The sequence below is a fragment of the Histoplasma capsulatum genome, genomic scaffold (genome assembly GCF_000149585.1).
Source record: "Histoplasma capsulatum NAm1 scaffold_7 genomic scaffold, whole genome shotgun sequence".
Taxonomy (NCBI): domain Eukaryota; kingdom Fungi; phylum Ascomycota; class Eurotiomycetes; order Onygenales; family Ajellomycetaceae; genus Histoplasma; species Histoplasma mississippiense.
The window spans coordinates 1,100,171-1,110,877 of NW_001813976.1; the positions used below are offsets into that span (position 1 = coordinate 1,100,171).

Sequence of the window (10,707 nt, forward strand, 5' to 3'; positions counted from 1 at the left end):
TTTTTTTTTTTATGAAAAAGGGGGGAATTGTTTAATTCTTTGGGGGGCGCGGCAATTTGGGGGGGTTTTCCCCCCCCCTATTTTAGGAAAAGCGCTGAGCGAGCACCTGACTATGACCCCTCTTTACACTGCGTCGAGATATGAGAGATTTTCCAGGGTGGGGGGGGGGGGGGGCTCTCCCTGTGGATTGTGGACGGGTGGGCCATGGATTAAAATCCCGAAGCTTGGATTCCGGTGTGTATAGACGAATACAAATGGGAAAATGAAGGATAGGAAGACTAAAATCTTTCCACCTCTGAATTCAGCCGAAGCAAAAATGCAACCTAAATAATTTTTTGAATAATGGAATCAAAACAACCAATCAGACAAATCACTAAGTTACATATTGAGTACCCAGCCCAGGAAAATGTACTCACATGTTCAGGCAAATCCTTGAACTGCGGATCAGCCATGAACGATTTACATACTATATGGGTAGAGAAGCCTCATCTTGGAAACGTGAGAGAATGAATAGTTAGCTATAACCCTTGTCAAATAGTGATTATTATATTTGCATATGTATAAATGCATACCGTGTGGCCAGCTATGAGCAGTGAGAAATGCGGCGCTGGCTTTGTATGCAGCTCACTTTGGGCCTCAATATTATACTATTGTTTATGGTGGTTGTAGAGTTGCTAGATCTATATCTAGGCTCACCTTGATAGATGGCCATTGTACAGTACACTGGATTAAATTGGATACCGTTGTCACGAATTGGGTGCCAGTGATCTTGTAGATAACGTCTCTATGCCAATCCAGGTTGTCAGGATAGATTTTAAATACTCTCCTTCTCGTGGAGCTATCTGTTGTGCTCATACGTAACCAGGAGGTAGCCATGCCCTCCATACGGCAATAGCGATGCCTCTCCTCGCCCCCCAGATGGTTTTCTAAAATTGTATCTTCCCAGAGTTCCTTTATGATCCCTGCTGGAAGCATTCATATAATTTCCGGGACCTGATCTGCGATGGTAACAAATGCGTGAATCCTAAACTTCGACGGTTTCAATGACACACATGGGAAAGCTGCCATGTACCACCACGTTTGTAACCACTGGGTTTCATTGTAAACCATCGATGGAGGATTCCATGGAAATAGCCGGAAATCAGCGATAATTGAGCACATCCGTATCGCAGTAAAGCAGCCGGCACTCATCCACGCAATTCTCAGAAACCCTTAATTGCCTCTCCATTCCAGGTTAAAGACACGGTCTTGTCCTCGCCATCCTCAAAATGCTGAACTTCAGCTCCTAACGCCTCCAAACCTGCATCACTCGCCTGTTTATTCCACAAAATCTGCCGCACACGGCCGTCTAGTTCCGCGAAAATCCATACCAGCGGATATCTACTCTTCAACAGCGCAGTCCGCAGGCCCTTGGTAGACTCCCTTGAGCTAACAAGCATACCCAGTATTCCCTGGCCACGCCATCCCACCGGTGCTCCGGCAAAAGTCCCCTCTAGTTCTCGTACTATGTTCGGGCCTACTTTGTTTTTCGAAGCTTTGCATTGCACGATGACGCGTAGCGGTTGTGAGTTTGAGTCCGGCAAATGCCAGGTGCCCACCAGATCTATCCCAGAGTCCATCCGGCCGCCTATGCGGGTTAGATCGAGAGCCCAGCGGCGGAGGGTTTGAAGAACGGTATACTCGTAATGCGTACCGATGTACGTGGTACTTGTCCGGTCAAGAGAAGTTCGAGCAGCGTAGTCCAGGAATGAAGGGAGGTCATGATGTTGGGAGGTCGGGGAGACGGGAGGAATTGGCGGGGCGGGATCGTTGGAGAAGGGCCGGTAGGCACATTGTAGAAGAGTGTGGACAGATAGGCGAGAAGGCAAGTGAAGTGGTTGCATGTGTATCATTGAATTGGTTAACGGTGTCAATGATTTGGGGAGGTTTGTTCTGTTTCCATGTTGTCTTCGCGGTGATTGAAGGAGACCGTTTGCCAAGCCGGAGCTCACAGCTTCAACCCCAGCGTCGTTCGTCTCTTGAATACATACATATCGCATTTCTCAATGTCACCGCTTGTGCTCCATACTCCAACAACGGCTTTCACCCTCAAAGATCATTTAATAGTATTGTATTTCTTTAATCTCGCCTTCATCTCTCAGTGAAATAGCTCCCAGCCATCCTCTGCCACTAACCAGGGAACCCCTCCCTCCTCGCTCCACACCTCCGCCGCCCACCACCGCTTGCCATGGCGGACATCCTCACACAACTTCAAACATGTTTGGACCAGGTATACACAATCATCCCTCTTCTCCATATAAAGACGAATTGAGGAAACCAAAAACAAAAAGCCGGAGGCCCGCCTAGCTAACAAACAACCAACCCCACGCTTGCATCCAGCTCGCAACCCAATTCTACGCGACCCTCTGCTACCTAACAACCTACCACGATCACGCCCCAGCAACCCCGCCCTCCAACATCCCAACCGCAATTCCACAACTGAAAAAAATCCCAAAAAACCCTTCCCCCACCGCTACCACATCCACCACCACAAAAGCCGCCTCCCCGCAACCCACAACCCCCGCTGCCGCAGATGCACAAGCCCAGCAACAAGAACCGTCGCCAGCAGAACCTACCCCCGACCCCCCCGAGATCTTTGCCCTGCGGCAGCGCGAGCTAGCTCGTGACCTGATTATCAAGGAACAGCAGATTGAGTACCTCATCAGCGTTTTGCCGGGGGTAGGGAGTAGCGAAGCGGAGCAGGAAGAGAGGATTAGGCGGTTGGCGGAGGAATTACGGGTTGTGGAGGCGGAGAGGAGGGAGAAGAGGAAGCAGATGAGGAAGTTGGGAGAGAGAGTTGATGAGTTGTTGGAGGCCGTGGAAGGGACGGGGTGAAATGGCGTATTGTTCTAGGAGCGAGGGATTTTTGTTTGGTTTTCGGAGAAAGAGGAGAGGGATCTTTTTACTTCCTTTTGGGGTGGGAGATGTTTTACTAGTTATATTAAAGCGATGTTGATGGCGTTGAATGTATGGTGTCTGGTACATCGTTATATTCTGTGGATGATAAGTTGGCTCTCTTTATTTTTATTTATTTATTTATTTTTTTTTTTTTTTTAAACATTTGAAGCATGACCCTGCGTGGATGTCTTCGAGGCTGGAGACCACGAGTTTAGCCTGTGAAATAAATGGCATTTTCGTCGTCATATCTATGATAAACAAAAAAATGGGTTAATCTAAACATTCAGAACCATCATTGTTTCTACCGACCCTTCTTTTCTTTCTACTTGTCTATTTATGTCTTGCATTCACTTCCACTACTCATTCCATGAGACACATACTAAAATCAGAAATATCGGATACGTAAAAAGCCGAACACATTCGGAATTGGAAAATATCTCATTTTGTTTCAGATATTCAGTGATCTATCTCTTCAAGGCCAGCAGCCAGATTCTACTATGAACTTTAGTAAAAAGGGTGTGACGCAGCAAGAAGCAAAAGAAAATCCGCAAGCATATGCACAGGATCAATTGGCCATAAGCGATGCGAGAAACTGCGAAATTCCAGTAAATAATTGGTTGAATAAGCAGGACGCAAAATAAGGCGGCAGCAAACTAAGACAAAGCTGGTACACAAAGGGACAGAGGCATTAGGCAGGGAAAATAAAATGATGAGAAGAAACAGAGAGTATTCAGGGTATATGCTGCTCGTGAAGCTGGGCTGAAAGAAAGTAGATTGGATAAAATAAATGAAAAAGGAAGGGGAAAGGGAAAAGGGGGGAAGAAGAAAATTTTTGTCAGTGAAGTTCAGAAGACGCCATTGAATTGCCGCCAATAACCAACCTAGCATAGCCATCTGGTATCTATTTTCTGTAGAAATCCGAAGTGCGGTCCCGTATTTATGCACCGGAAAGGGATATGTTTTTCTCAAGGTAATGTGAAAAACTGATGCAATTGATATGTGTCAAATGTGTGATCGTGAACAACTGCGTGCGCACGACACGACGTTAAGTCATGAGTCATCAGTCGTGATGGGGTTTACTGAAATCCGGTTGAATGCCACCCGAAGCAAAAGCTCAAGAGCGAGGGGCAAGCTTTCACTTTCATGTAAACAGATTCCGATACTCCTTCATCCTCTCCTGCTGCAACTCCCTCCTATCCAACTTGCCACGATTCAAGCTCATATCCGCCATCTGCTGCTTCTTCATAGCCAGCTCCGCAATCTTCTCCTCGATGCTATCCTTCATAATGAACTGGATCGTCGTAACTTCCCGCGTCTGACCCAGGCGATGGACCCGGTCCACAGCTTGCGCAATCGCTGCTGGGTTATATTGCGGCTCCATGATGTACACTCTGGATCCTGCCGTTAGATTTAGGCCGACACCACCTGCGCCCAGTGTGGCAAGTAGGATGGTGACATTGTCGTCTTCTCGAAATGCGTCGATGGCGGCGTTGCGTTGTTTGAGAGTCATGGTGCCGTCAAGACGAGTGAATGTTGTGATTCCGTTATCTTCCATGGCAATCTCGATCAGGTCAAGATGTGACGTCCAGGAAGAGAACACGATACTTTTGATTGGGGCTTCGTCGGGGGCTTTCTTGCTCTCTTCGATGGTATCGAGGAGGTGAGAAATGAGCGCTTTGGTTTTTGTGTGTGGCCCTTCATACTGGCCGAATTTCTTGGCTTGTTTCGGACCCTGTCTCTTGGAGAGTTGGGATTCTTGGAATTTCTCATAGCCCCGACGCGTAATGGCTGTATAAGTTACAGGGATGAGGCCTTTGCAGAATGTGCAGCTAAGTTGGGACTGTTTGCCTGCGTTCTCGTCGAAAACTTGTTGAATAGGAGGGAAGCAGTCTGCGCAAATGATATCATAGCACGGGAGCATGGCTGCCATGAGTGGATCTTTATCGCTCAGGCGATCTTCTGGGAATTGGAGAGTGATGGTATTGCCGCATCTTGCACATACATCTGCTGCTGATTCTTTCATCAGTGTCAGCATTTCATATGCCTTCTTCTCCATGGCGCTTAAAGATTCCTCGTCAGCTGATTGTTCCAAGTCAATGGCATCAGTGGCGCTTAACCCTTTAAACCTGTCCCGGTCTTGCTGATCGAGGAGTTCTTTGCCATGGGCACTGATTTGCCTAAGAACCATCATTGCCTTTAAAACTAGATGATACATTTTCCCTCGCATCTTTTCTTTGCTCTCGCCAGCAATTACATTTATCATTACGTTGGACTCCTTCCTGAAGAATTCATGCAGCATCTTTTCTTGCTCTGAAAATGTCAACGTGATGACCTTGTCATGTCGAGGGGGGAGATTGATACGATCCTTGACGCGGCGGAGGGTGAACGAATCAACGAGCATACGGAGATTCGGGATCGCCTTCGGGTTCTCACTCTTAAATGGTGCGATAATGTAGGCAGAAAACTGAGATTTCTCTACGTACGGGTGGAGCTGTAAAAACCTTGTGACAGATGCTAGGTCTTCAAGTCTGTTCTGGATCGGTGTTCCGGTCACTGACCAACGGCGCATGGAAGCTAACGAAAATATAGCCTGGGATTGGGCCGTGCTTTGTTCTCTGATAGCGTGTGCTTCATCGAGAACGATACGGAACAGGTTCATGCGCGTGAGTGGGCTGGTTCCTCGCTTCGAACTTTTGCCAGAGAGCTCACTGAGTATTGTGCTGTAGGTAGTGATGATGAGGTCGTACTTAGATAATTCAACTACGTCCTCTGTTCTCGTGGGGCCGTGAAAGACATAATATGAAAGAGCATCCTCCTCCAAATGTTCCTCGATCTGGCCAACCCAGTTCGCTACTGCGCTTAAGGGGCAAACCAAAAGGGTGCTTTTCACATTCCGTGCTCCAGGATTGTTCAACAATCCCTTGTCAACTTTCTGCAACACCCACTCCAATGACTCGAGATGTGTGGATATGACAAGCGATAGGATACTCAACGTCTTCCCCAGACCCATCATATCGGCCAATAACCCTCCATAAACCTGGGGGGGTTCTTCGGGCAAAGTAACACCACTGACAATGTCGCGATAGCATTTTTGGCCGTTTGGCTGGTAATGGACTCTCCATAACGAATTGTTTTCCTCCTCCTTCTCACCAAACTTTCGGGGTTTTTCTTTATCTAGCATATACCACAGTGCTTGTTTCTGATGTGAAAGTAGCGGAGTCTTTATCGACGGAGGTGGCTCCATTTCCGGGATATTTTCCGCGCTGGTCAACTGATCGAACATATTCGTGACGGCGCTGTTAATTTCTTCAGCTGTCCGTGTTTCCGATTGAACCGCAAGTCGATTTGTGGTACTCGCCACTTGAACAAGACAGCCTGCTCTGCATGGGGGTTATAGGTCGAAATGCCCGCTTCAACCGAAATTGGGTGTCCCTAGCCAAACATTCTTCTGGCCAAGATGCCTCCCAATTCCGTCAGCCATCTTCCTAGGCCCATAGAGGTTTATAGCCACGCGATATACCTCCGAACAAGGTTGCCCTGGCCATTCATTTTCCTTCTTCTTGCGGACATCGAGGCGAGCTTGAGTTCGTATTTTGATGACTGTCGAGTCAAGAAGTGGAACTAAAGCAGCCGCAACACGATGGTCAATGATCCCAAATACATTTTGCAATGGATCAGCAACATCAATCCTAGTATCTGGGCCGCGAGTGCGTAGAAGTTGACATCGAATGGAGGGCCAATCGGACGAGGTCGCTCCAAAAGCGGACTTCACTGGACGAGGGACTTGGTGAGCGTAGACCATCGCACCTTCAATTCTACCGTAGCAAACTTCTTCCATTCCCAAATCTTTATTACCAAGGAAAACCACATCATCCTCATTCTGATCATCATCTGGGAAACTTTGTTAGCGGACAAATATAGCCCATCGCGGGATGCACTGGAGCTAGTTACCTATTGTAAGATCTATCGTGGCCACTTCAGACAGCGATGGTGTGCTGGTTTCGGAACGTTCCTTCATGTATTCCGCTAGACCCCGTCCAGGGCTGGAGGGGAACCTCTGATCCGAACTACTACCAGCATTTTGGTTCATGTGGCGCTTTATCCGTTTCTGCGGGTGAACTCCACGCTCTTCAACTCCATACATATTTTCAATCATATTTCTATGACGGCCAAACCGAGTCGTTTCGTATCCATGTGTCGAAGCCGTCTTTTCGCTTTGAGAATCGCTCACGTTACCATCTGACGAAGGATAGCTGTTGCTATTCCTGCTGAGCTGCAGAGGGGTTGGCGTTTGAGATACCGGTGCACTGGCGCTTGTGCGTGGCTTAGGCGCTTTCAAGCTTCGAGGACTCAATAACATGCTAGGATCGAAGGAGGTTCCCGAGGGCGCCCCTGGGGGTCTGGGAGTACTAGAGCTTGAACCTGATGGTCCGGGAAGGTAAAATGAGGATGGAACAGATACAGGATGATTGGAGAGTCAAGGGGACGTTATATGCTGTGAATAAAATACAACAAAATAAAGGTGTTTATAGTTTGCTGGGGATAGAAGGTTGTCGAGTGGAGTTTTTCAGTTTAAAGCAAACATCAAAACATACCTGTCGCCGCCTGCCTTTTAAAAGCTTTGGGGTCCAGCAAAACTGCCGCAGACGAATTCATAGTGGCTCAAAGGGGTGTGTTTCCCTTTGATATCGTGTCTTAAGAGAAATTACAAGGTCCAGAATGATTTCGCAACGACATGAAATCTATCAGTTTAAAAATATCAAAAAGGAAAATAGAGAAAAAAGTCTTTTAAGATATTAGTTGTAACCCATTCATATCGGGGACGCATCCGCAGGTGATAGCAAGGAGACAAGAAGGGTATGAAAGCTGGGTGAAGGGGAGTTAGACTCAAGATGAGTTCGAGGCTCCACCGAGGTGAGAAGCATTAGATACACTGCGAGTTGTTATGAGGTAATCGCTCGCGTAGTGTGTCGTGTACCGCTTCAATCCTGCCAGCGGTGCTGTGTACGAAGTGTGTCTGCCAGTCCATTCACTGCTCAGCCCGGCCAGCACACCATGCGAAGATGCAAGAGGCGATTGAGGGAGTTGGACTGAGAGCAGCGGAATGACGCATCGAGGAAGGAGTCGAGACGGCGCGAGCCGATAAGATAAGCTGGCTGGCATGTGACTGGACTAGATAGGCTTAGCTCGCGAAAGTTTATCTTTGGAGAGCAAATCGGGAAGTAAAATCTATATATAACTCGATGACATTGGGACATCCACCCGGAAAATTCCACAAAATCCCAGGCATCGGCGATGTGGTGGTACTGTACAAAGGAAACTTTATACTAACTGCCTCCTAGGAATGGCAATCTACCCTGTAATCAAGGGAATGAGAAAAGCAAACGGAAAGGGTAAAAGGAACATGTCAACAACGCTAAATTTAACTCCACATGCTTATGCTCATGCCATGGCCCCAATTATATAGTTATCCTTGACCTGGATGACAAAACATCAAACGGGAAATGCGAAGTAAAAGCAGGTAATATCACGGGAGAAGAAAAACCAGCCCTGGAGAGGGGGGGTGCCGAACCAGATACGTAAAATACAAACGATCCTTAATCATCAAGCAAATAAAGAGATACAGAGATAAATCGAAGCAAGGATGGAGTGATTAGTTGATTTTGTCCCGCTCAGCACCAAGTGAAAACGGGGTTTTTGCTCTTGACAGCCTCGAGTCTCTCGACAATCACCTTGCGCTCATTGCCTTCCATCTCCTCCGCTGCTGCGTAACCAAGATCGCCTTCAAGGTCATCGCCTCCGAACATAAACGAAACGCTGCCCCGCCGGTGAGCAATGGACGCGGCATTCTTTCTGTGTGCCGCCTGTTTCGAATCAGTAGCTAACTTGGGCCGCGATCGGCTCGATGCAGTAGCGGGTGCTGGCACAGTGGCCCAGCTCGCTGCAAGGTCCCTGTCCTCGTCTTCTCCGATCCCGTCGAAGTTGGCGTAGCTGAGATCACCGAGCGAAGTCGGGCTGCCTGAAACTTCACTTCTGCCACCGGTGCCTATGGGGATTTTGCCATCGCGAGACAACGCGAATCTATTAGGGTTTGGTAGTTCGTGTGGTGGTGAGCCTAGGTTTAAGAGATCGCGATGAGCGCCGGAGTCTGAGGATATGGCCGTGCTGATATCCATTTCCTCCTGCTCACGATCTAGCGCGCGTCGTTTGTGCATTTCGGTAGAGGGCACGCGGAGTGGGATGGCAATGGGGATGTCGACTAGGTCATCCCAGACGCATACTCGCGTTCTGCGTGTAAGCTCCAGAGGTCCATGGTCTGGTTGTTTAAGTGTCTCAACCACATTCCAAGCTTGGCCCTTCATAACTGCTATTTGTCGCGCAAACATGCTCTCTTGAAAATCGGAATCTTGACTGAAGACCCGCCGTAGAGAAGTTTGTGTTCCGCTCCACCAAGCGGTAGAAGTAAGGAGGGGTAAGAAATGATCTCGTGTTTTCCGCGAGAAAGGCTGACCGATGAGAGACACAGGAAGGAAAAGCCAACCAAAGGGGAAACTCCGCCACTGTTTTATAACATTAAACCATTAAAAACATGCGATTAAAACTGGGACAAATCACTGGCAGAATTAAAACTTACAGCATCGGGATGCTTCCAGGGCCACGATAAGCTATTATCGATAGCTCCAATGGATATAGTGGCATGTGGCAGTTCCGGTGCATTTGACGGCGTCCCTGACCGGCTAACAGCAACCATACTTTCCTGGCGCCGATATTGCTGAATGTCTGAGCCTAAACGATCCGAGTTTATAGAAACTGGTTGGGGAGGAGGCGAATGTTCGTCCTCATCTGAATTGGTAGTACCGTTTACCTTGGGCGGCTCAGCGACGATAGAAACATTCTCAGTGTACCAATCGATTTTTATCATCCAATTGTCCAATCCACGATCCGTATTCCGCATGATATAGTCCAGGATAACCAGTTTTTCCAGCTCCTCGCGGAAGGCTTGCTTGAGGTTTTCGGTCCAATAGAAACGGTGATGAGGGGATTCTTCTACTGAAGGAGATGGGGAAATTTGGCGCTCTTCGTATTCGTCCTCGTCATCAGACTGGATGCCGGACGGTCGACATGCCTCATTCCACGGACGCCTCTTCTTCCGTGGCACATCTCCCGCAGAGAAACCGGAGTTATGTTGGTCAGGCCAAGGATGCTCACGGAGAAATATATTAGCATCTTTGTAGCCCTTCAGGAAGACTTGAAAGCTTCCAACTTTCGCCGGCAACTGCTTTCTACCACCCCACGCACTCCGGCGATCCCAAAAGTCGTAGTAAAAAGATTTCGACGATAGATAAACGATATCAGTGTAGGGGACAAGATTGGTTTTCAGGCGGGTATCAAGGACGTAGGCGGCGGCTTCGGAGACGTACGATAAATTAGGAATTAAACAGGCCCGACCAAAAAAGCAGGGGAACAAATTTCTGTGTATCCATTTGGTCCACTTGGGATTTCGTGATGCGTAGGGTTCTTCGTCTTTTGGTTTGAAAACACCCACCACCTTTCCCTGGCTGTTTCTTGCAAAATAACTTCCCGAGCTACCCTGCGATATCATCTTCGGGTGTACACCCAGCTCGATCGCAGTTCTGACGCTGTCGACGACAGCTTCGAATTCCTCCTTGGTCATCCGGCCCGAAGTTGCAGAGTCGGATTCGAGGGATTCGGAGGTAACTGGGCGAATCCCATCGGGCAGCGCTGAGAGACACAGAATGGTGTATCTCC

The 10,707-nt window shown here is 48.2% G+C and overlaps 5 protein-coding genes across 5 annotated transcripts in view; 1 reads left to right on the plus strand and 4 right to left on the minus strand.

The window, feature by feature from the left end:
* Window positions 1–459: 459 nt before the first annotated feature.
* On the minus strand, window positions 460–876 carry HCAG_05968 (predicted protein; the record flags this gene model as incomplete). Its single annotated transcript, XM_001538313.1, has 2 exons — window positions 460–489; window positions 697–876. 2 exons carry the CDS (start codon window positions 874–876, stop codon window positions 460–462), a joined length of 210 nt encoding a protein of 69 aa, XP_001538363.1.
* A 326-nt stretch (window positions 877–1,202) lies between these two features.
* Window positions 1,203–1,883, minus strand: HCAG_05969 (conserved hypothetical protein; the record flags this gene model as incomplete). The annotated part of the gene is made up of 1 exon (XM_001538314.1): window positions 1,203–1,883. The coding sequence occupies one exon, from the start codon at window positions 1,881–1,883 to the stop codon at window positions 1,203–1,205; it is 681 nt and encodes a 226-aa protein (XP_001538364.1).
* A 344-nt stretch (window positions 1,884–2,227) lies between these two features.
* Window positions 2,228–2,874, plus strand: HCAG_05970 (predicted protein; the record flags this gene model as incomplete). The annotated part of the gene is made up of 2 exons (XM_001538315.1): window positions 2,228–2,269; window positions 2,380–2,874. 2 exons carry the CDS (start codon window positions 2,228–2,230, stop codon window positions 2,872–2,874), a joined length of 537 nt encoding a protein of 178 aa, XP_001538365.1.
* Window positions 2,875–4,078: 1,204 nt separating this feature from the next.
* HCAG_05971 (conserved hypothetical protein) lies at window positions 4,079–7,593 on the minus strand (the record flags this gene model as incomplete). Its single annotated transcript, XM_001538316.1, has 5 exons — window positions 4,079–6,233; window positions 6,272–6,369; window positions 6,458–6,828; window positions 6,889–7,359; window positions 7,533–7,593. 5 exons carry the CDS (start codon window positions 7,591–7,593, stop codon window positions 4,079–4,081), a joined length of 3,156 nt encoding a protein of 1,051 aa, XP_001538366.1.
* Window positions 7,594–8,609: 1,016 nt separating this feature from the next.
* HCAG_05972 (predicted protein) overlaps window positions 8,610–10,707 on the minus strand; it is a gene marked incomplete at both ends in the record, with an annotated part of 2,385 nt that continues 287 nt past the window's right edge. The window contains 2 exons of the mRNA XM_001538317.1: window positions 8,610–9,497; window positions 9,572–10,656. Coding sequence (XP_001538367.1) covers window positions 8,610–9,497; window positions 9,572–10,656 — 1,973 coding nt within the window. The remainder of the gene's footprint in view (window positions 9,498–9,571; window positions 10,657–10,707) is intronic.